At 34.4% G+C, this 26,631-nt stretch overlaps 1 protein-coding gene across 1 annotated transcript in view; it reads right to left on the bottom strand.

Moving 5' to 3' along the window:
* The window catches only part of LOC103603793 (isoprenoid synthase domain-containing protein-like), a gene marked incomplete at its 3' end in the record, with an annotated part of 87,411 nt that overhangs the window by 28,333 nt on the left and 32,447 nt on the right, over nt 1-26,631 (bottom strand). Inside the window, exon 3 of the mRNA XM_008588371.1 lies at nt 7,510-7,607. Within this exon, the coding sequence (XP_008586593.1) occupies nt 7,510-7,578 (69 nt within the window). The remainder of the gene's footprint in view (nt 1-7,509; nt 7,608-26,631) is intronic.

Here is a 26,631-nt window from a genome sequence, read left to right as displayed (position 1 = left end):
ACTTTACCCAAAAAATATGTAAAATCAATTATGTTTCAATAAAAACAAAACAATCAAAAGTTAAAAAAAAATAATAATAATAATAATAAATTAAGCAAATAAAAGACAAAAGTTTTATTTTAAAATAATATTAATATAGAGGTAGTCATCAAGGGGGGAAGAAAAGGAAATCTTCATAAATACCAAAAGGAATATATTATACAGATGCTGATAAACAGTGCAAGTAATAAGCCATGAATTTTTTTTAAAATGGTTACTTATAGAAAAGGGAGGCAACAGGATACAGACGATAGAGATGAAAGACTTCTTCAAACACAATTTTTTTTTTATAGATTTGCTTTCGATACCATATCTCACACATAATTACAGAACAGATTTGTTTTGTTTTGTTTTAAAGCAATACCTAAAAAATAAAATAAAGCAAATAATTTTGTGTGTCCAGTTAGTGGCATAACCACTCAGAGAAGTAGTATTGAAATGACTTGAAAACACATAAATTTGATTACACATTATTAATAGGATATGTCCTAAAGATAGGGGAAAAAGAACAACCTTTCACTACTCTCAGGAATCAAATATTTGTTCATATATTGAGATTGATATGACAAGACCATTCTGTGTGTAGCATGGAAAAAACCCAAATGTGTTATGTTGGAATCATGGAAAACAAGAATTTCCGCTATAAGAGAAAGATAGAGATATAAGTAGATAAAATTAATTAAAATTCCACAACCTTGAATTTTAAATATCACTGAGAATTCAGGAGGTATTAAAAAGAGAGAGAGAGAGAGAGAGAGAAAAGGAGGAGGAGAAGGAGGTGGAGGAAGAAGAAGAAGAAATGTTTTCTACTTCTGATCAAGCAAATAAAACCTGTAAACAATAACCAATCAAGCAGCAGCCAGTTGGAGACCTGGTTGGTTCCAGGTTTGGTCAGGAAATGTACAAGATGAACTAGAACATCTTATACCAGAAAGCAAGAAAGCTCAAAAAAATTTCTAGCTTCAGGCCAAAAGGATTCAAGCTAATTTGAAGAGGCTTCTAATGGTGGAAAGCTGGACTATTAGAATTATCAGTAAAAGTAAAAATTGCAATGGATTGAAATACACTAAATATTTTTTAAAGTCGTGAGTTTATAATCTTCAAAGAAATAAACACTCATTGACACTCTCCAGAGCAGGGCCCAAAACTTCCACATTGCTTGTGTTATACCTAGTATCACCATTCTTCAGCCTTTACATATTAATGGATCTAACTGATGCACTGAGGGCTGCCACACCACAAATATATAGACGACTAGGTAGAAGTATACGTTATTACCTATGGAAAAGAAATGAATCTCTTTTTGCTGGAAAAGAATTAGCCTGAATCTGAACAAAACTCTAGATGTAACTACAAGTTCAGAGGCTATCCGGGGGGCACACAGACATGTTACTTGATACCACAGGGAAGCAATCATTAAAACCCACCTTATGGGTAATTCTATAAGGCAATTTATCCTATATCTTCCCCAAAAATTACTGTAAAAAAAAAAAAGAAGAGAAAAGCTATAGATTAAAAGAGTCTTAAAAGGCATACTAACCAGTGCCAATTAATAAGCATTGTTAGTATACTGATTAAAAACAAACAAATGGGAAAACAATGTATAGGAGTATTGGAGAAAAGTGAACCCTGCTGACATTTGAGTTTATTAAGGAATTGGTACTGATATTTTGGGGTGTGATTATTGTGTTATGGTTATATTTTAGCAGAAGAAACCTTCTTTCTTACAAATGAAATAATATGTATGAAATTTGCTTCAAAATGATCTGGGAGAAATGAGTGGTGTTATAGAAGAAACAAGATTAACCATGAGTTGATAATTATTGAGCTAGGTAATCAGGTCATCAACATATGAGAGTTCATAACAGTATTCTCTCTTTTTAAGTACATGATTGATAATTTCTAATCATAAGTGATGTGGAGGCAGGGGTTGGGAGAATGAGGCAAGGTGAAAAGGAAAGATATGCAAAGCCCAGTAGAACCTCAGGATCCATTTCAGAAGCTGTCAATAATATGGAAAAATGACTATATCACTCTTTAGTAGGCTCATTTCTTCTAAAATTCAGTTTATATTCAGTATGTTTTATCAGCTTGTACAACAGGTTGCCTAGGGTTATATTATGGACCTATCAACACAAAAATCTAAACAAATTAGTCATTAATGCTTTTCTCTGTTGGAATTTCAAATTTTGCCATGGTGGTTTACAATGAATAGAACTGCATTTAATTCAGAATATTATATTCATTTCTTGGTGAGAGTTTGACCTCAGGCTACTGATTTTAGCTAGTTACCTCCTCTTGTCTGACATTGATTCCAAAACTATTCAGATGTCTCTGGTGTTTGTCATATAGAATTTCTAGTAGGCTCTATTACATATGCATTTCCACATAAAATAGATTATGCCTCCACTTATTTAGCAAAGGGATTATAGGTTGAATGGATAATGATTTCAATGAGGAAATTTTAGGAAGAATAAGGCAAATTTCTGATATTCAGAGAAGAATCAGACATATATACAGTACTGCCTCGCATACTACAGGAGGCAAGAATGGCCACTTTAGTATTTTATTTTTCACGTTAGTAACAGATATGTTTGTGATAGGCAGCCTCTAAAATCCCCCTAATGATACCCACACCTCATAGTATTCACAACCTTGCATAATTCTCCCCCCACCTTGAGTGTGGGCTGGACATACTGGTGTGCTTCAAATGAACAGAAAATGACACAAGTGATGGCATGTCACTTGTAAGAATTACAAAAAGACTGTGCTTTCAACTTTGAGTACCATTTTGCAAGGCAGTCATATGGAAAAGCCCACAAGGAAAGGGACTGAAGCCTGCCAACAACCATTTTGGTAAATTTTCGAACAAAATCCCTTTCCCCATCAAATCTTGAGATGAGACTGCAGCCCCAGCTTTTAGCAGACTGCTTGACTATATTTACATGAGAGACCTTCAGCCAGAGGAACCCAGCTAAGCCACATGTACGTTGCTGACCAAAAGAAACCATGAGATAGTAAATGTCGGTCATTTAAAGTCACTAAATTTGGGGGTAATTTGTTATGCAATAAGCATAATACAACACATAATACAACGATCAACTTGGTAATAACTAGTCATGGCCATTTATCCATCCATTCATTTATTCAACATTTAATAAGTGTCCCTCTTGTATCAAGACTGCACTAGGCTCTGTGATGACCTCATATGGGATCGTACAGTATCCCATAGAACACAATAGAAGGACATATAAACCAGGTTTGGGGAGAAAGGTGGGCAGGAAAATCTCCCTGAGGAACATGGCATCGTAGGTGAAGGCCCTGGAGGTAGGAAAGCAATACTGCATTTGAAAAACTAAAAGAAGTATAGCTGGCCTGCAGAGTGCACAGTGCAGACAGTGTAGGGCTATTTGGCAAGCGTGTCTGTTAAGACACTAGCTTTTGGTCTCATGTGAATGAAAGTTCATGCTCCTGTTCTGCCACTTCACAACGATGTTAGCAAGGATGATTTGTACACTCCCTCTGCATCTCAGTTCTCTTTTGTGAAAAATAAGGATAATAGTAACTATTTCAGAGGGTTGTTAAGAGCACACATTATGGTTCCTAGCACAAAATAGGTGCTGAAAACTGTAGGCTTATATTACTACTGTTTTTGTCACTTTCATTATTAGTAGTAGTAATACGAAAAAACTTAGACATGGCAAGAAATTTTTACACTAATTTAGGAGCAATGGAAAGCAAGAAACAGATTTGTGTTGGGGCAAGAATGGAGGCTGAAGGTCAGTCGGCAGACTGTTGCAATAATCCCAACAAGAGTTGGGGGTGCCTAGGATAGTGGCAACAGTGATTAAGTCAAAAGGATACATTTCAGGGGTACTGAGAGAGAGAGAATTAGTCAAAGATGACATCAGGTGTAGGTAACTAGGTATGATATACATTTCCAGAAGATAGAGAAGGACTAGCTGGTACAACAGTTTATAAATGTGAAACGTGATTTACATTTAAGTTTAATGTTCTGAGGAACATCAGATCAGATATACAGGTCTGAAACACAGGATAGTGAATAACTAAACCTAGGGCTAGGGAATAATTTGTGTCCCTAGAAAATAAATGATATGTGAACCCATCAGCATTGCTTTTAGAGAAGCCCACTCACCTGTGTGCAGAAACCTAAAAATTACAAACAGAATCCTGCAAAAGAAACCAAGAAAAGGAAACCCAAATAAAAGAATGATTAAACAAAAAAAGATGCTATAGAATCCATAGGATAAGATTCCTTCTAGAAGAATCAAGCACTGCAATAAATCCAGTAAGGTTAGAACTAATAAATATATCGTGGATTTATCAGTAGGGAGCTCACTGAGCACTTCACTAAGAGCAGCTCCAAGGGAAAAGTTGGGATGGAAATCAGATTGTAACAGACTGAGGGGTGAGAAAATAGGTTACCTTATGGTAGTCTCACTGCAGGGTAACTTTGGGTTAGGAGAGAATTCGTTTGTTTTAATGGAAGGAACTTACATATTTTGTCATGCTGATGGAAGTGACAGAGTGGGGAAGGAGGAGAGAAGAGACAGAACTCAGGAGAGGGAATAGTCTTAATAAGAGAACAGCTATGGATACAAGATTTTTTAGAGATATGGTGCCAGGAAGATAGAGACACCCAATATGGAACTGTAGAATTACTCTTTGAAGTTGGAGACAAGACCATATCTAAGAGTAGAAGTAAAGTCGATAGAGTTAAGGCAGGGGTTCTCATTTGGGGGTTGGGGGATGGGGTAATTTTGCCTCCCTTTATGTGACATTTAGCAATGTCTGAAGACATTTCTGGCTGCTACAACTGTGAGAGGGGGGTTGATAGTAGCATTTACTAGGTAGAGGTTAGGGATGCTGCTAAACAGTGTACAATGCACAGGACACCCCCTCACAACAAAGAATTATCTAAACCAACATGTAAATAGTGCTGAGGATAAGAAAACCTGGATTAGGCATTTGAGGAGAGTGGAAGAGGTCTAAAACATCCACTAAGGAGAATGAGTGCTCACTATGGAATCATAGCATGATTGCTTTGAAACATTCAGTGCCCACTGGAGAACGAAAAGCAGTATTTCTAATGGCAACAATCTGCACTGTTGTATGATTTTAGCCAACATTGTTCAAGATTGAGTACAGGCTCAAAGAAAGTGAAAGACTGACCCATGAATAGAGTCTTCCCAAGTGGGTGCCTCGGAAGGATCAGGACCAGGGAGTTGATGGTTTTGGTAGAAAAATGACTGAAATGATGCAGCATGGAATCTAAGTAAGGTAAGGAAGAGTATCAAACAAAGGGTGTCTGAAAGAGAAGGAGAAGATAGGGAGCCTGGAATGCCCCATTAAATTGAACTATGTACAGTGGGAATAATTTAGTAAAAGAAATGGAATAATAAAATATTGTGATAAGGAGAGGAATAGACTTAGTATTTGTTTTTCAACACAGGTAAGATGATGGCAATATGTACACCAGGCCCAAGGGGTAGGTAGATGAAGTACACTGAAAATTAAGGTCACTGGAAATGAGGAGAACAGGACCTGAGAAGACAGGGTGCTGCATAAATCACATAAGGACAGTGATGCACCTTTATGCGTATCCCTGAATGCCATGTCATTTCATCACTAAAAACACATAGGAAAAGCACCAAAAAGTGAGTATCACAGTATCTGTACCCAAAAAGACTCTTTGTAGGGTATGTGTAATGCTGGAAAGCCCAACTCAATGAATTAGACATACAGGATCCAGCAACTGGCTGCTCAACAACAGTATAGAAACCTAGCTCTCTCAGTTTAGGGTTGGTTGATATCCAGTGTTCCAGCAGCACTCCTTGAGTGTCCCGTCTTATGGCTTCTGCACTGAGTGGATAAAGCATGAATGAGATGATCTAATAGCAGAAAGCTATTTTTGAGGCAGCTATTTTTCAGTAGATCAGGCAATGGAAAGTTACCTATAGTTAAATATTCTACAGTGAAACTGGGACATAGAACTTAGAAATAGATTCTTAACAGGTGGACTTAAGACAGAAAGCAGAGAACAAGGTAGTAAAAGTTCCAAAGGTAGATGGGGAATGCATGGAAAGCCAATGAATAAGAACAACACAGAACAGAAAATTATAGTATGACCTTTATTCCTAAAATACAACTAGAAAGCTGTGACGTTCTCAGCTCTGGACTGTTGTTTCAAATGCTACTGTAGAATTTGGCACTGACAGTCATCAAAACCACCTAAGGGATCTCATTAAAAACTTAGATTCTAGAACTTATCCCAGAGACCAGGGTTCACTAAATTTTTATACATCCCAAGAATCTATGCTTTTAACTACTCATGTATCCAATACAGCACTGCAGTTTGGGAAATAATAATAATCTCTACTACCCAAGTCCCCTATCGTCACACCACTGTCTCAACTTATCATTGAAAGTTTAATCATTATAGTTCGTGTTCATCAAAAACTTACTGTATGCAGATGTTTTTCTAAGCAATTTATAAAGTTGGGAGGAATGAATAAAATAGATATATTTAAATTGCTTAAATATATCTATTTTATTCATTCCTCCCAACTTTATAATGTACATGTTATTAATGTTTTCAGTTTACAGATAAAGAAATTAGGCAACAAAGCTGACATCCAAGTGCAGGCAGTCTTACATCAGAGCCTATTCTCCCTCCAACTGTGACGCTGTGATAAAATTACACAGCTAACCAAAATGAACTTTCTTCTTCTGCTTTTGACTAGAACTATAGCGTATATGTTGTTAAAAAAGTCATCACATGTTGATCATAAACTCTGGAAGTTTCAATTTTAATGAAAACAGGGACATAAAGTTTACTAAAATCCGTTAGGTAAACAAAATGCCTCAAAATACAAAGTTGTCATAAAAATGATTAGTGGAAGTTCTTAATGGTGAAAGTTTCAAGTAGTTCCTTACAGACACCCCAAACTTACTGCTTCTTCTATTTTCCTAGCCCTAATATTAGATATGAATTTAACTAAGAAGATCAGTTCAAAAATGAGGAACTTATATTCACTTTTTCAATATCATGATTATCCCATCTTTTGTCACTATCGGTCTCTCTTTTTTCCCCTCTGTCTTCCTAATCTCTCTCGTCTTCATACAGTCAACAAACTTTACCAAGCATCTAGCATGTGCTGGGCACTGTGGCTCTCAAGACAAGTCTTGGCTTTAGGCTGGGGAGAACATGCATTGGGCAGGGCTTTCTAATGAAAGTCCCACGTGGAGATGGAAAGAAAACCTGTAAGAGGAATGGAAAGGGGGATGGAGTATAATATCTCAAGTCATAAGTGTTGGCAGACCAAAGGATCTCATCAAAATAAGAACATTAGGACTGAAGAATTTTGATGCCTTTTCAAGGAAGATATTTTTATACTCTAAAAATTTGTGGCAAATAAAGTTTATCAAACTCAGTCTTTAAATACTTACATTTAATTCATTTTTTAGCACTTCTTCAAGAAGATGACCTACGTGTTCTCTATCTTCTTTTGTGTCCATAACTATACAAAGTTCTTGTGAAATTCTTTCTGAGATTAAAAAAAAAAAGACAATAGATAAAATTTTAAGTTTCAAACGAAACTTAAACAAGTGACGAAAACAAGTGACAATGGTTAAAACAATTCTCTTCAAATTTGGAAGGCTTATTTGAGATGGTCTGACTTAAAAATATAAACTGTATGACTTAGTGATATTCAGCTCCAGAAACCCTGGATGCATTTCATAGTTGTATTAGTTTCTTTCTGTTGCTTATCACAAAATACCTGGAATTGGGTAATTTATAAAGAAAATGAAATTCACTGCTTACAGTTTTGGAGGCTGGGAAGCCCAAAGTCCAGGGAACACATCTGGTGAAGGCCTTGGTGGTGGCAACAGTAAGACAGGGGTCTCACATGGCAAAGTGTCAGAGCAGAGAGAGAGAGACTCTCCCAAGCTCTCCTTTTAAAGCCCTCAGAACCACACTTATGACGACCATTTTTTATCCATTCACTATGGCACAGTCCTCACAATCTAATCACCTCTTCAAGGCCCCACCTTCCAATTACCATAATAGGATATCCCAACCTCTTAACAGTTACACTGGGGATTGAGCTTCTAATGTAAAAACCTTGGGGAACACAATTCAATACATATCAATGGTATTATGTCATGGATAAAGAAAACAGAGCCTAATTTTAAGCAGAAGTCCCCAATCAAAACTGTGTTTGATTAACATTTGATCCAGCTGCTTCTTACATGGGCAACTCTATTATAACACGCTCCATATAATCACTGATCTAACAATTATTAATGATTCTTCCAAGCAAAGCTAGGGAGGACAGGTCATTTAAGATAATAATGTCACCAGATAATTGTAGTCCTATTACTACCTCCCACATGTCAAGAATATTATTTGTTCAGGAGCTATGTGTTATATTAATGTCAATCCTCATGATGACACTACAAGAACAGTATTATTATGAATCTGTATAACAGATTCAGGAACTTTGATACTTGCCAAGATCACAGGGTTATGAGTAGCAGAAAAAAAATTCAAATCCAATGAAATGAGGCTTATAAACACAGAGCTATTCTACAGCACTAAAACGAAAGGAAGAGAGGGCAAACACATCAAAATTTATTGAACATCAAGTATTTTTGTATGAAAACGCTTAATGCTTTGATAGCCATTATCCCATTTAATGCCTCGAAATAAATATATGTTATTAGCTAATTGTTACAATTCCTGTCCTCTCTCACAAGAGTTTCTAAATCTAGGTCTGCCCAAAGCTCATGCCCTTCCTATAATGCTTCCTACTCTGTAATAATGCATTATCCCATTTAATGCCTCGAAATAAATATATGTTATTAGCTAATTGTTACAATTCCTGTACTCTCTCACAAGAGTTTCTAAATCTAGGTCTGCCCAAAGCTCATGCCTTTCCTATAATGCTTCCTACTCTGTAATAATATTTGTAAAAGAACAGCACACATTCTTCCCTCTCTTATACCAAACAAATTCAAGAAAATTAGGTATATGTAAACAAAGTAATTCAAATGGATTGAGAGGATTCCTCTATTCTTAATACAGATCTGCTATACCTAGCTATACTATCTTAAATCATTTCACCTCTTTAGTACTCTGTTCACTCACCTGTAAGGTTGCTACCAACTCTAGAAAGCCTATTTAGAATGATCCCAATAATATTCAAAATAATCAAGGTCACAAATTAATGTTCCAGACAGTAAGTGCTATGGAACAATAATGAGCAGCAAGATATAAACAGGTGACAAAATCAGATAACTCTTTATAATAAAATGAGCTAGGAAAAACTCTGTTTTTTTCAATTATTTTAAATTCCCTACAAACACAAACATGTTAATTGTGAAGAATAGTTTTATTTCCCCTTTCCAATCAATAATTTGATCTATAAAAAATTTAGAATGCTGCCTCTATGCTTGAGAAAAATTAGACCATAATTTAATTTTTTATAAGGTCCTATTATATTTTCATTAAATAGTTATAGTGTCCTCATAAAATGAGCTGAGAAGTGTTCTTTTTCTATTCTATGAAAAAGTGTATAAGACTGATTTTATGTTTTCTTTTAAGTAGCTTTGTAGAATTCACTGGTAAAAAAAACTCAACTGCCTTTTTGTGGGAGGGTTTTAATTACAGATTCAATATCTTAAATGGATGACTATTTATATTCTCTACTTTCTGTATTAGTATAGTAAGTTGCATTTCCCTAAGAGTGTGTTCATTTCATCTAAATTCTCATGACTAATAGCATAAAGTTGCTCAGAATATCTTATTTTATTATCCACAGGAACTGCATTTTTAATAAAATACTCTTTTTTTATTTCTGATACTAATTACTTGGTAATTTAGTATTTTGTTGCTTTGCCCCCCATGGATTTGTCACCCCTCTTCCCCTGGGTGATGGAGCTGCAAAGGATTACTCAAAGCCCATCTCTTCTGAGCAGTGAGAAGCCCCAAACTGGTTAACTTCCCTGGAACCCTCAAGTGAGAGGCATTCCTTCCTTAGGAAAATAACCCCGAATTGGGGTTTTCTTCCTGCATTTACTCTTTAGCCCAGGAAATTACAGTAAGAGACACAGGTGGGGTTAAAGTTTTAACAAGTTTAACAATAGAAGCTGATAACATTCAGTAAAGACAAGTCAGATGACAGACCATTAAGGCAATTAAGTGGTCCACCAACAAAAGCTTGATCTTAGCAAACATTCCTTCTTACATCAATTTCCTGGTATCTTTACATACTAATCAGTAACTAGGCTGTCTTTGAGCCAGCAACCTTGCTGTGTTAGAATTCTTTATCTTACAGCAGAGACTTTATAGCCTGAGGAAAATTTCCTGTCCTTTGCAAGGTCAATATTTGAAACTGCAAGGCTTTGGAAAACCAGGCCCTGTGAAGTACATTTGCTTTATCTTATATTCCACAGTATTTTTCATAATCATTCTTGCCAAAGTATTACCAATTTTATCAACATCTTCCAAGAAAATTTTTGCTGATTCTCTATTGTATGTTTGTTTTCTAGTTCACAGGTTTTCATCATTTTCTTCAGTATTTTCTTCATTATAGTCTTTGGGTTTTGCTTGTCATTCTTTTCTAATTTCTTGAAAAAGATGTTTACATTGTTGACTTCCTGCTTTTCCTTTATTTACATTTATGGCTCTAAATTTTCCTCTAATATGAGCATAACTGTACATCAAACACTGATATTTTCATTTGATTCAAATTAGATCATTTTCAGTTTAGAAGATTTTACTCATTTTCTCTCACTGTAAACATTTTATAATTTCTATTGTGATTTCTTATAAGACTCACAGATTATTTAGAATTCTATTTTTATTAGATAGCTGTGTAACAAAATTACCAATAAATTTAGTGCCTTAAAACATCACCCATTGATTAGCTCATAATTCTGTGTGGGGAGGGACAGAAAGAAATGCATAGAAATGAGACGTAAATGAGGCAAAATGTAAAAACCTGATGAATTTTGTTAAAAGATAAGGAAGTAACTTGTGCTATTCTTGCACCTTTTCTTTAAGTTTCAAAGTATATTTTAAAAGCTCCTTCCCTCAAGAAGAAATAAGTTAAAAGGAAAAATAAATGAAAATATATTAATAGTAGAAGAATTTAAAATTTGCCTCTCTCTTCACTAAAGATCAAGGGAGCAAAACATAAGTAGAGATCTAGATTCAAGGCAAAAAATAAATATGGTGGGTCTTTTGTTGTTCTGAATTTTATATTGTCAACTAATCTCTTGTAATTCCTAGCCATTTGGATCCCACAAAGATCTCTGCTATACTGGCCACTTTCTTATAGTGTCTATGGATGATAACAAGACATCCTTTACTACTAATAATGATAAATCCTCAATCCGTCTACAGTCATTCAAAGATTAGACTACATTCGAAATCTTCATCAATTCTCTATTCTAATTCAGTGGTTCTCAACTGGTTGTATATCAGCATTAACTACAAGTACGTTTGTGTTTTCCTTCTATATTTTTCTAATACATATGTTTACAACTCATCCAATAAGATTGTAGTCTGTATTTTTGTGAAGTTCCAAAAGTGATTCTGATGTACAGTCATGCTGAAAACTTTTGCTTAGTTATTGCACTGATTATATACAACGTATGACAAAAGGTTTCTCTATTTAAAAAACATAAATTGCCTACTATAGCTGATTAATTTCCCCAAAATAGCATAATTCCTTTTGGGTAATTTCACAAATCTCTGTAATTTTTTCCCACAGTGTAGCAATTGAAAGATGATGAGTTTAGTGAAAAATAAGTATTAAATTGCCCACTGTACAGCCAAAAACTTTGATATTTTTGATGTAAAACAATTGAAGAAACCCAAACCGACCCATTATTTTTATCTTCATGGCTTACCAGGGTTTACAATTCAGCAATTTCTTGCCCAATATTAGAAAGGTGATATACAGTGGGAAAAAAATATATACATTAATAATTACAAACATCAGGAATTTGATAGGTATTCAATATATTTGTCAAATTACTGAACCAGATACAATTTTTTAAATTTTATACAAATTCAATTCCACATCACAACAGAAACTGAAAGTAGTATATTCATGCTTTGGCAATATTTCACATGTGTAAAACAAGAGGAGAGACTAAAGATCAAATTCTATGCAAAGTCAAATTTTCTACAAGGAGTTTATCTTTAAAAAGAGTATCATTAATCACACATCTGTAAAAGAACAGTTCAAGGACAGGGACATCAACTAGATGAGTCCATTCATTTATTGATGCCTGTAGTGTGCTAGGCACTGTTGGCTCAAAGCTGAGTAAGACGTGACCTGCCTTTAGTGAATCTGCCAACCAGTAGAAATCAAATAGAGTGGAGAAAGTAAAGAAAGGGAGATTTGTTGTACATCTGAGTTAATGTTGTGCCTGCTCTTCTTGGTGAGTGGGAGTTAGGGGTCAGAGTAAGCTTTTATATGAAAAAATATATTAACTTATTTAGAAATATATATATATATATGTATATATACTGTATACATATATATATATGTATACATACATATATATATATATATATATATATCTTTTTAAAAGGCAGGAGATATGTTTGCTTCTAATTGAAACATAATTGATTATACATATTTGTGGGGTACAGAGTTGAATATCAATACCTGCATACAATACGTTATGATCAAATCAGGAAAACTAATATAGTCATCATTACAAACTGTAAGCATTCTTTGTGACCCTTAATTTCTCATTAACCCTCTTAGCCGTTTCCCACCTTTAGTAAACACTGTTCTCTTCTCTCCTTTTGAAAGTTCAACATATTATTGCAATTGTTTTACTTTTTTATTTATTGTTCAGCTCCCACTTGAGTGAAGACATGCGGTATTTCTCTTTCTGTACCTGGCTTATTTCACATAATGTAATTTTCTCTAAGCATATCTATATACTGAGAATGGCAGGATTTCATTCTTTTTTATGGCTAGGTAGTATTCCACTATGCAGATACACCACATTTTCCTTATCCAGTCATCCACTGATAGATATCTAGGTTGGTTCCACATCTTGGCTATTGTAAACACAGCTGCGATAAACATGGGAGTGCAGCTAACCCTTCGACCTGATGATTTCCATTCCTTTGCGTATATACCCAAGAGAGGAATTGCTGAATCATATGGCAGTTCTATCTGTAGTTGTCTGAGGAAACTCCATACTGCTTTCCTTAACAGCCGGTCTAATTTACATTTCGACCAATAGCATAGAAGAGTGCCCCTTTCTCCACATCCTTGTCAGCATTTGTTCTTCTCTGTCTTTTTAGCAGTAGCCAGTCTGAGGTGAGATGATATCTCAATGTGGTTTTGATTTGCATTTCCCTGATGTTTAGTGATATTGAGCATTTTTTCATGTACTGTTGACCATTTGTATATCTTCCTTAGAGAAATGTCTAATCAGCTCCTTTGCCCATTTTTAAAAGATTTTTTTTAACTGTTAAGTATATTCTGGATATTAATCCTTTGTCATATGTATAGTTTGCAAATATTTTCTCCCATTCTGTAGGTTGTGTTTTCACTCTGTTGATTGTTTCCTTTGATGTGCAGAAGGTTTTTAGTTTTATACAATCCCATTAGTTTATTTTTCCTTTTTAAAAAAAAAGGTTATTTTACCTTTGCTTTTGAGTTCATATTCATAAAGTCTTTCTTTGCCCAGTCTTACATCCTGAAGTACTTCCCCTATGTTTTCTTCTAGGAGTTTTATAGTTTCAGGTCTTATGTTTAAGTCTTTAATCCATATTGAATTGATTTTGTATATGGTGAAAGGATGGGTCTAGTTTCATTCTTCTACACATTGATATCTAGTTTTCCCAGAACCATTTATCAAAGAGGCTGTCCTTTCCCTGTGTATGTTCTTAGTGCCCTTGTCAAAGATCAGTTAGCTGTAAGTACATGGATTGCTTTCTGGGTTCTCTATTATGTTCCATTGGTCCATGTCTGTTTTTATGCCAATACCGTGCTGTTTTAGTTATCATAGCTTTGTAGTATAATTTGAAACCAGGCAATGTAATGCCTCTTTTTTGGATTTTTTTCCCCCCAGGATTCCTTTGGCTATTTGGGGTCTTTTGTTATTCCACATGAATGTTAGGATTGTTTTTTCTATTTCTGAGAAGAATCTCATTGGAATTTTGATGGGGATTACATAAGATGTTAGATTGCTTTGGGAAGTATGGACATTTTCACAATACTGATTCTTCCAATCCATGAGAATGGAAGGTCTTTGCATCTTTTTGTATCCTCTAATTTCTTTCAGCAGTGGCTTGTACTTCTCATTGTAGAGATCTTTCACAGGAGCCATACTTAAATAAATAATAGACTCCACACATTATGGGATTTTAATGGGGATTAAATGAGTTAATATAAGTAAAATTGCATATAGTGTATGGTGCAAGTAAACATCCAATAAAAGTTGGCAGAATTATTGTTGTTCTGAACATATATATTCAATAAAAACATAAATTGAGATTCCTTTTGTCTATTCAAAATATGATCCACATTAGACTTCAAATGGTCCATCATGTTCTTAATATTTCCAAGTTTGGTCAACAATCCATATCAATGTCATCCCACTAAGTTGTTTATTTTTTTTTTCAAATTTCAAAGTTTCACCAAATATACAATAGTTACATACATTGATGGAATACACATTTTGAGTAATACTCCTATGTTTTCACCCCTGAATTTCTTTAAAACTAAAATGGATACTCACTAGTTCTCATTGTTCATATTTTAGTTTGTCCACTAGATCTAGGCTGAAACATTTTATGTGATTGCTATTAATCATTTCACCAACATGCACTATCTTCAATGGGAATATTAATTTACTTATGATCTTCTCAAAAAAAAACAAAGAACAGTAATGACTGTATGTATACCACACACCTGGAAGTTCAGAATGGGAAAGAATGTAACTATAGTAGCAATGCTCCAATAAATTGAACCTCCTCAATCTCATGGTTATTCTAGCATCCACAAACTTACTGAGAGAGGAAAAAGTACAAAACATGATTAAAATTATTTTTCATAAAACACAAACTTCTTTGCCAACATAATATGAGTAATTCTAATAATTTTCTCAAAGCAATGTATTTAACAACTTCTTGGAGGTAAATGATAAAATCAAAACAAAAAGAGAAGTCTTTAGAATTCTTAATCTTCTGTTCTAACTACTAATAAAGCACACAGAAATTTTTAGAGGTTAAAACAAAAACAGCAGCACTGAGGAGAACCATAAAATCATTTTGCTTTCCAGAGTCATAAATCTCTAACATAAGAATCTAGTCTTTCTTTTCCCCCAAAAAGACCTAAGGATGAATTATAAAAATATTAGTTTTAACATTAAATCATACCTGACTTGTCAACTTGATGACTAATATTAGCCTCTGAGTTTTAGTTTTTACATTTCCCAATTTTTCAAATAGATTTTTAAAAATCTCAGGCTGGCCCGGTGGCGCACTGGAGAGTGCGCCGCTTGGGAGCGCGGCAGCGCTCCCACCGAGGGTTCGGATCCCATGTGGAGACCGGTTCCCGCTCACTGGCTGAGTGCAACACCGAGGGTTGCGATCCCGTTACCGGTCAGTAAAAAAGACAAAAAAAAGGAAAAAAAAAAATCTTCCTAAAAGGCCACCTGTGGCACGTGATGAAATATTTTGATGTCAAAACAAGTAGGGGCCCTAAAAAATCACTTTAGCATGTACCGATTTACACTGAATAACTCTTCATTTATCTATAGCATCTAAGTGTCATGTAGCTCAATGTGACTTAAGAGATAAAAATTACACCATAATATGACTTGAAATCTACAAGTGCATATTATAAGCTATAAGCATTAATTAATAAGCTAAATTTTTCAGTTAATACTTCATCCCCATTCCCAAGAACTCCTAAATGGTCAACATACATATATATTTGCCAGTAATAATTATGCCAAAAGAAATAATGCACAACTTAATTTTATTATACTGGCTGTGATGGTTAATTATATCAACTAGACTGGGCTACAGGATGCCCAGATATTTGGTCAACCATTATTCTAAGTGTTTCTGTAAGGGTGTTCTAGAGGAGATTAACATTTAAATAGGTACAGTGAGTAAAGCAGATGGCTCTTCACAATATGAGTCAACTGTATCCAATCAGTTGATAGTCCAAGACACCAGCTCTGTAGATTTTAAGCTTACCAGCCTCCATAACAGCATGAGCCAATTCCTTATATCTACATCTGTATCTTTCCTATTGGTGTATCTCTCTACAACCCTACTACACTGGCAAACGTCTAAGCATTCTTTGCCTGATAACTAAGAATTTCCAAGTTCTCATCATAGAAGTCCTACCTCCTTTTATCCTAATAGAAGGCAAAATATGATCATCCACAACCCCGGGCCTCACACCTAGTTCTTCAACCAAATGGCACTACCTACAATTTCCTAAACATATTATCTTTGGACTGACACACATGTTCCCCCTGACTGCAATGCCATTTCGTTTCTTTGCCTAATTCTCCAATAAGGTCTTCCTCAAACACCATTTGTTTTAATGACTATGGCCAGCATTTTATATGTATTTCTGGGGAAGAAGGGTGGACAGAGGAAGAGTGTGGAGGTAACAATCACTAAGGAGACTTTTTTAGTGTTACAGTAGCCCCACATCTCCACCAAACCTCTAGTTCTGATACATAAAAGTATCTCTCTCAAACACATATATGCACACACCCAGCATTCTCCCTTTCTTCAGGTACAAATCACTACATTACTAACACAGTGTCCCTGGGGAAAGGCCTACACATAAGGTGACCGTAATAACTTTACACATAGCACTGATACCCAGGCACTACATATCAAAAAACCATACTAGTTCCTCACAGCCAGTAATTATTCCAACAGACAGTGTGTACACTCTGATTATGTAGTGCTCATGCCATACCATATATTTTTTAATATTGCCTTTGCTTTTTACTGTGGTAGACACTTTATTGTTTTACTTAATCATTACAACAACCAAACAATATGATTTATTCTCCCCATTTTATAGATAAGTAAGGAGAATCTATAAAGCAAGTAATTTGTCAAAGGTCACAGGCACGAATTTACCAACTTTAAGCTTTCTAACCCAAATCTATGTAAAGTTAGCATCCTAAGTGATATTTTCTTCTAATACTGTTCTGCATGTTGATTTTACTTTTATCATAGTTTTTATGTGTATAGTTTTTACTCATCTTTCTTTCCCACAAGATTACAAACTCCTAAACTACAATTTATAATTTCCCAATACCATCTCCAAGCTTTAGCAAACAGTATGAACAAGAGGATACTCGGGCCGGCCCGGTGGCGCACTCGGTTGAGTGCGGCACTTGGGAGCGTGGCGGCGCTCCCGCCGAGGGTTCGGATCCCATATAGGGACCGGTCAGCTCACTGGCTGAGCACGGTGCGGGCGCGACACCGAGGATTGTGATCCCGTTGCCGGTCATGAAAAAAAAAAGAAGATACTGAAAATTTATTGTTTTCCAGGCTCTGTGCTAGGATCATGACTAACACACATTGTTATGAGCTGAACTGTCCCCCATGCCAAATTCGTACATTGGAATCCTAACCACTGGTACCTCAGAATGTGACTATAACTGTAGATAGGGTCTTTACAGAGATGCTGAAGATAAAATGAGGTATTTAGGGTGGGCCCTAATCTAATATGATAAGTGTCCTTATAAGAAGAGAAACTATGGACACAGACATGAACAGAGGAAAGACCAAGAGAAGACAAAATGAGAAACAACCACCTACACACCAAGGAGAGAGACTTCAGAAGAAACCAACCCTACCAAAATCTTGATCTCAGACTTACAGCATCCAGGGTTGTGAGAAAACAAATTTCTGTTTTTTAAGCCACCAGTCTTGGTGCTTTGTTACGGCAGCCCTAGCAAATTAATATATACATTCTCTGACTTCAATTTGTTAAATAAAAATTAGAAATGTTAAACAAAAAGACTGTTAAATAAAAAAAAATCTAGACAGAGAGATCATAACTACCAAGTGAATAAGATCAGCCTTAAAAACTACTTTCAATATAATGTAATTCCAAGTTTATTAAGCTTTAGCAAGATACAAAAATCATATTTTTGAACCTTAATGTAATAGACACACACACACACAGAAGCACAGCTACAAACACACATTATTTTGTCTTTACTGCCATTTGAGAATATATACATATATTTACTTTTCTATGAAAGTAGAAAAAATAACTCATTTCAAACAGAATAAAAGGGAACTCTTCAAAGATAGTAATGACAGCAAAAACAGCATTTTTAATCTCTGAGAATCCTCACATAAAAAGAAAATTTAGGAAAAACACCAAAAGCCCATGAACAACATTTTCAACAAACTTAATTAAGGTATCATCATAACCCCAAAGTACAACCACATGAAGATGAACCACCAACAAAGATGCAGGACCAAACATAACAGAACTTACACAGGAAGAAGTAGAGGGAAGCGATATAACAGGATGTCTGATGACCAGGTAATAGAAGAACCCCAGGTAGCTTACACATATGCACTGAAAATCACTAGGCCAACTTGAAAACAGTGGCTAATTTGGAGGGGTTTTACCCACTCAGCTTTCTGTGGAGTCAATACAAGTGTACTTGATTCAATTAAAGTTGAAGAGATTGTGTACTCTCAAAATTGGCAAACCATGTTAATTCTTCCAATCCAGGAGCATGGAATGTTTAAAAAAAAAATTGGCATAGCAAAGTTCCCTTTTACCACAGGATCAAACTAGAGGAGAAACACGGAGTAGAATCAAAATTACACAGGACAGAAACAATAAAATCAAAAGAAAGAATTTCCATATAAAAAGTGGGAGGAACTGGCCAGATAGCTCAGTTGGTTAGAGAGCACAGCCTAATAACACCCAGGTCACAAGTTCAGGTTCCTGTACTGGCCAGGTGCCCAAAAAAATAAAAAATAAAAAGTGGGAGAGGTGAACAAAGCCAAGAAAGCTCATGATTGAGCTGCCATACTGTAGACACCACAAGAAACCAAGAGAAGAGAGGGCTCCCTGAGTATCCTGAAAATTGCCTTTCATTTAAAGTTCAATAAAATTAACTTCTTATAAAAATGAATAATGGAGAAAGTATCAAAGTCAAACCCACACAAAAATACAAGACAAAAGAAAATAAGAAGCAAAATAACAACCTAGAAATAAAAAGGGCATACCAAAAAGATGTGCTTATCAAAACAATCAAAACTAAACTATTTAAAAACAAGCTAAACAATATAAAAGTAATGAAACATGAAAAAAAAAGAAACAAGGCATGAAAAACATGAGTTAGAAAAACTCAGAAATTAGGCGAGAGAACTCAGGAAAGAATGAGAAATAAAAGAAAGCACATCAGAAATAAAAACAAAGCTAGGAGTGACACAAATATAACATAACATTTTAAGAGAAAAGGAATGTAAAAATAGAGAAAAATTTTTAAATAGAAAATGAAGAAAGAGCTGGTTAGAGCATGGCATTAATAACACCAAGGTCCAGGGCTTGGTCCCTGTGCCAGCCAGCCACTTAAAAAAAGAAGAGAGAAAAATGATTCAATAAAAACTGACAAATATTAAAGTTAGAAAAGATGGCCCAGCATTCACAGAATAATAATTCATGATAAGGAAAAGAGGATAGTAAAAATTGTAACTCAAGAAAACTTTTCTGAAATTTACATTTATATACAGAAATCAAAAGCACATTATATATCACATACTTGCAAATGTTTACAAATAAAAACCAATACCAAGACATATTCTAGCAAAATTGCTAGAGGTTAAGGAAAAAAAAAAAAAACATTCCTTTGGTTACTTAAACAAAAAGAATACAGATATAAGAGAATAAAATAAGAATCATCAGAATTTATGCAAGAAGAAAATGGAGAAATATACGTAAGATATTCAGGAGAAAAATACGAGCCCAGGATTTTATATCAGTAAAACTGGCTTTCAAGTATAAAGCTCACAAGCAGTTAACATAAATTCAGGATTAATCTTCTCATGAATCTTTCCTGAAGAATGGACTAGCACTCACGCTTAAGACAACAGAAGTCTAGGGAGAGAGAAACATGAGGATGTTAGGCAGCATGAAACTTATAGAACAATGACTAAATAAGGGCTAAATTAAGAGAATACATTACAGAATGGCTACATAATCTATAATGGCTATATAAATACAGCATAAATATAACAGTATAATAGAAGATTGAATGGGATAAAAAATGAAAAGAAAATTAACTCTTTACTGAAATAACATTGGTTGATAGTATTAGTATTGGTACTCAGACTATACAGTATATATTGTTAAATAAAATAATTGTATAATTATGAAATATCCTAACTATATTATTCCCCATATCACTGTGGAAGAAATAAGATATAGATTAATATTGAGTCAAAAGTATCACTAACTCACAAGGTATTTCATCTTTACATCTTTGCACACACCCATGCACACAAACTAACCGGTAACTTTGGAGGATAATAGAGAATCCACTCACTCACTTGAAAACTGATAAAGAAAAATAACCAAACATTTATCTTTCCTATATGGAAAAATTTTTTTTAAAACTAAATAATAGGTAAAAGAAAACATTTCTATATGAAAGTACTCCAATTAATATATGAAAGCCAATTGATAGAATTGAAACTGTGATTTGCAATCCCCCCAATGTATTAACAAATCTAGGCTTTGAGTAGCAACAACTGCTATCATCACAAAATAAAAGACAACGGAACATTAGGTGCCTTTTGATAAAAAAAAAAAAGCATACCATTTCTAGTCTTGCCAAAAAGATAAAACTAAATCTGATCAAGCTTCACGATCCAGCTGTCACTTTGTAGAGGACTGAGAGATATAAAGAAATGTACAGAACTACACCCTGCATAAATATGCAGTCATTAAAATCCAAAACAGGAAAACACTTAAAGGTCAAATGGTCTGGGTTCAGAAAAAGGCAAATTGTAGGAAAAATAAAGGGACAGAAAAACTGTAGGTTAAATGATGTATTAGTCCATTTCTGTTGCTTATAACAAAATTCTATGGAACTGGGTGATTTATAAAGAAATGAAATTTATTGCTCACAGTTTCTGAGGCTGGGAAGTCCAAAGTTGATGTGGTAGTGGTGACAGTGACCCAGAGGTCTCACATTGCAAGATGATAGAAGCGAAGAGAGAGATACAGACTCTCCTCTTCTTTTAAAGCCTTCAGAACCACTCCTCTTCTTTTAAAGCCCTCAGAACCACGCCCCTGACCACCATTTTTAATCCGTTCACTACTGCACCATCCTACAATCCAATCATCTCTTCAAGGCTCCACCTTTCAACTATGATAATAGGATTTCCCACCCTTCCAACAGTCACAGTGGAGGCCAAGTTTCTAATACATAAAACTTGGGGGACACAATTCAACCCTCAGTGAGTTTGGGGGGATGTAATTCAACCCAGTACAAATGAGATTAAAATGTCATTTCTGTTAAAAATGTCACAACTATAGTGTCTGTTAATGCATGTTGTAATTGAGCTCTTAAAAAATGTGAGGAAGAGATTGCTATAAAATCTGGATAGCAGTCACTTTTGAGGAAAGCAGAGGTCATAACTGAGTAAAGGCACAGAAAAGGGCTTCTGCAGTGGGTGAAAAAGTTCTACTCTTGATCTCAGTGATGTCCCACATATATATGCATTATCCTTCAAGGTATAAATTTGTTTGGTTTGGATCTCTGTATCTGTAGTTTATCTGACAATAAGTTTCAAGAAAATAGAAAAGAGAAAAAAATAATTGAGTATATACTAGTCCTTTTATCCAAAAATTATCCATTCATTCAGAAAGTATATTTATATATGACCAAGGGACAAAATAAGGTCTTGGGTATGTCACATAACGTTACATAAAGATCTGTAATGCACTATTAAAACAACAGGAGAACTCGTTAAAGTTTAACTTAAGAAAAAACTAAGAACATGAAACAACAAGAAAAATTCTGCTTTCATTTGCAAATAGCTTTAAGGTACTTTAGAAAGCTCAAAGTACCTTTGAAAGTCCTTAAATTTTAATTAATTAATGCAATGTTACTAATAAATAGAAAGATATTAGCCCTCCTTTAAGTAAAAAGCTATCTAGTATGATGCTGACTGTGGGTTTGTCATAGATGGCTTTTATTTATGTTGGGGTAGAAATTATTCCAAGTTTTTCTCATAAAAGGATATTGAATTTTGCCAAACACTTTTTGCGTCAAGATGACCATGTGTTTTGTTTTGTTTTTCCTTCATTCTATTAATGCAGAGAATTACATTGATCCATTTTCATATGTTGAACCATCCTTGCATTCCAGGATAATCCCACTTGACCTTGGTGTATAACCCTGTTAATATGATGCTAAATTTGGTTTGCTAGTATTTAGTATTTACTGAAAGCTTTTCCTCTAAGTTCAGAAATAATACACGGATGACACTTTCACCATTTCTATGCAACATAGTACTAGAAGTTCTAGCCAGAGTAATTAGACAAGAAAAATAAATAAATAAAAGGCATTCAAATAGGAAATAAAGAAGTAAAATGACCTCTGTTCACAGAGGTCACATTGTATGAAGTAAAGAAGTAAAATGACCTCTGTTCACACTGTATGTAGAAACCCTAGATATCCCCCCCACACCAAAAAAGAACTATTAGAACTAATAAATAAATTGAGCAAAATAACAATAAAGTGAAAAACCAAAAATCAGTTGCATTTCCATATATTAACAATAAACAGTCTGAAAAGGAAACTACAAAACATTCCATTTATGGTAGTATCACAGTGAATAAAATACTTAGGAATGAACTCAAAGAGGTGAAAGACTTGTACAATAAAAACTATAAAACATTGTGGAAAGAAATTAAAGATGACAGGATAAATGGAAACACATCCCATATTCATGGGTTGGTAGTTTTTTGTGGGTTTTTTTGGCAGCTGGCCAGCATAGGGATCTGAACTATAAAACCATGCTCTAACCAACTGAGCTAACTGGCCAGCCCTGTGGAAAACTTAAAATTGTTAAGGTATCAATACCACCAAAATTGATATACATATTTAATTCAATACCTGTCAAAATCCCAATGACTTTTTGTGCCAAAAAGAAAAAAAAAAAAAAAAAGAAAGAAAGAAAGAAAACCCATCCTAAAATTCAAATGGAAACTCAAGGAACCCATGAATAGCCCAAACAATCTTGAAAAAAGAAAGAAAGAAAGAAAGAAAGAAAGAAAGAAAGAAAGAAAGAAAGAAAGAAAGAAAGAAAGAAAGAAAGAAAGAAAGAAAGAAAGAAAGAAAGAAAACCCATCCTAAAATTCAAATGGAAACTCAAGGAACTCATGAATAGCCCAAACAATCTTGAAAAAAACAAAATTGGAAGACTCATATTTCCTGATTTCAAAAGTTACTTCAAAGCCACAGTAATCAAAATAGCATTGTCCTGGCATAAATATAGACCAACAGTACAGGGAAAGAAAGCCCCAAAAGAAACCTTCACATATATGGCCAAATGATTCTTGACAAGTGTGCCAAGACCATTCAATGGGGAAAGGACAGTCTTTTCAACAAATTATGCTGGGAAAAATAAATTGATATACATGGGGATAGCCCCATGCAAAAGAATAAAGTTGGACCCTTACCTAATACTACATGGAAAAATTAGGTCAGAATGGAGCAAATACCTAAACGTAAAATCTAATTCTATAGAACTCTTAGAAGACTGCATAGGGAAAAATCTCCATGACACTGGATTTGGCAGTGATTTCTTGGATATAATACAAAAGGCGTGGGCAACAACAATAACAACAAAAAAATCAAACTTCATGAAAATTTTAAAATTTTGTGCATCGAAAGACACTACCAACATATTAAAGGAATGAGAGAAAATATTCACAAATCATATATCTGATACAGTATTGATGTCCACAGTATATAGAGAACTCCTAAAAATCAACCAAATAAGACCTGATTCAAAATTCTCCAAAGATACACAAATGGTCATTTAAGCTCATGAAAAGATACTCAACATCACTAATCATTAGAAAAATAAAAATCAAAACTACAATGAGATACTATATTACACCCACTAGAATGGCAGCTATTAAAACAAACAAACAAACAAAAAATAACAAATGTTAGCAAGGATGTGGAGAATTTGGAACCCTCGTGCACTGTTTGGTGAAAATGTAAAATGGCACAGCCACTGTGGAAAACAGTATGGCACTTCCTCAAAAAGCTAAAAACAGAATTACCATATGATACAACAATTCTACTTCTATATATATATCCCCCAAAATTGAAAGTAGGCTCTCAAGGAGATAATTGTAAACCTATGGTCACAGCAGCATTATTTACAATCTAAAACATGGAAGCAACCCAAGTGTCCATCAGTAGGTGAAGAGATAAGCAAAATGTGGTATATATCCATACAATAGAATATTATTAGGCCTTAAAAAAAAAGAAATTCTGACATTTGTTATAACAAATGAACAATGAAAACATTATGCTGAGTGAATAAACCAGTCATAAAGAGACAAATACTGTATAATTCCACTTCATTTACATGAGGTAGAGTAGTCAAAAGTATAGAGACAGAAAGTAGAACGGTGGTTGCCAGGGGGAATAGGAAGTTATTTTTTTAATGGGTACACAATTGATTTTACAATATGAAGAGTTATGGAGATGCATGATAGTAATTTCATAACCTTATGAATGTATTTAATACCTCTGAACTTCATACTAAAAATGGTTATGATAGTAAATTTTAAGCTATATGTATGTTACCACAATAAATTTTTTTAAAAAGCTATTGAGGCAGAGCACTTTAACCAAATCATTAGATGATTTCTCAATGGGAAATTAATATCCGGTAATTATTATGTATTATAGTATTATAATAGAATATATATTAACTCATTAAGTTCTAAGCAAAATATTATGAAGGAGGTAAAATTATGTCCTTGTTATAGATGAGGATTTAAATGACTTGTCCAGAACCACACAGCTAATAAGTTGAGTAGCCAGGATTCAAACAAAGAAATGTGGTCTAGAGTCAAGGCTGCCAAGCACTCTACATACTGACAGAACCTAAAAACAAGGTAGACAATTTCCCAATTCAACAACCAATATAGGAGTTATTCTACTTTTTTTTTTAACTGAAGCAACATATGTCAAATGTTATCGTATGTTCGTGGGGTAACCAGGATTCTCAGCAGTTTCCAATATACACCCCTTTCACTACCAAATGTTAAGGCATAATAGGATATCAGTGAAAATGACATTACACTGAGTAGAATAATTCCTTTTTAATTGTGCTAATGAAACTGGCAAACTGCAGTAGTTAATTATCATATTTCATTGATTAAACTCCCATTTTTCTTTTATAAAAAGTCTCTGAAATAGGGATAGCACCTTAGAATTGCTGCCTACCAGGGCCCTATAAAGGTATACGCTCTCTCTCTAAACTAACATACAGTAAAATCGTTGTGTGTGTGGTGCTTATTTTTGTGATTTAAACACATTATGGAAGTGTGTGACCACAATCAGTACACAAAACAGTTCAGTCATTCCAACACACGCCCTCCCTCAGCTCCTAAACCTAGGCAACTTCTGAACCATTCCTTGTTACAATTTTGTATCTTCAAGAACATCATATAAACGGAATCATATAGACCATAACACTGAGACAAGCTTCTAACACTTAGCATAATTCCTTTGAGATTAATCTAAGTTATTTTGCATATCAACAGTTTTCAGATCTGAGTAGCAACCAATTGTATGGATGTAACATAGTTGACTAATTCATCTATTACAAGACATTTGCACTCTAATTTTTGGTAATTATGAACATAGCTGCTATAAACATTCATGTACGGTTGTCCATGTGAACATCAGTTTTCTTTTCTCTAGGATAAATACATAGGAATAAGATTGTTGATTCATATGAAAATTATGTTCATCTTTATAAGAACTGTCAAACAGTATTCCAGTTGAGCTATACTATTTTGCATTGCCACCAGCAACATATAACACTTCCAGTTGCTCCACTTAGGTATCATCAGTACTTTTTATTTTAACCAGGTTGATAGCTATGAAGTGGTATTTCACCATGCTTTAGATTCGCTAGTCTATTCATTAGGAGTATTGGTCTGTAATCTCCTAGTACTTTCTGTGGTTTTGGTACAGGGTAATGCCAATCTCATAAAATTGGTAAATAGAGTTCCCTCCTTTGCTATTTTCTGGAAATGATTGTGGAGCACAAGTGTTATATCTTCTTTAAGTATTTGGTAGTATTTAGCAATGAAACCATCTGAACTTGCAGATCTCATTTTTGGTAGTTTTTAAACTACAAATACAATTTATTTAACATTTAGGAATATTTAGGTTATGTAATTCATTTTGGGTGAGATATGGTAGTTTTTGCTTTTCAAAGAATTGGTCAATTCCATTAACGTGAAATCTGTG

This window comes from Galeopterus variegatus, unplaced genomic scaffold (genome assembly GCF_000696425.1).
Source record: "Galeopterus variegatus unplaced genomic scaffold, G_variegatus-3.0.2 Scaffold4793, whole genome shotgun sequence".
Classification (NCBI taxonomy): domain Eukaryota; kingdom Metazoa; phylum Chordata; class Mammalia; order Dermoptera; family Cynocephalidae; genus Galeopterus; species Galeopterus variegatus.
Note: the sequence above shows the minus strand (reverse complement) of the source record. Positions and strands in the feature narration are given on the sequence as shown.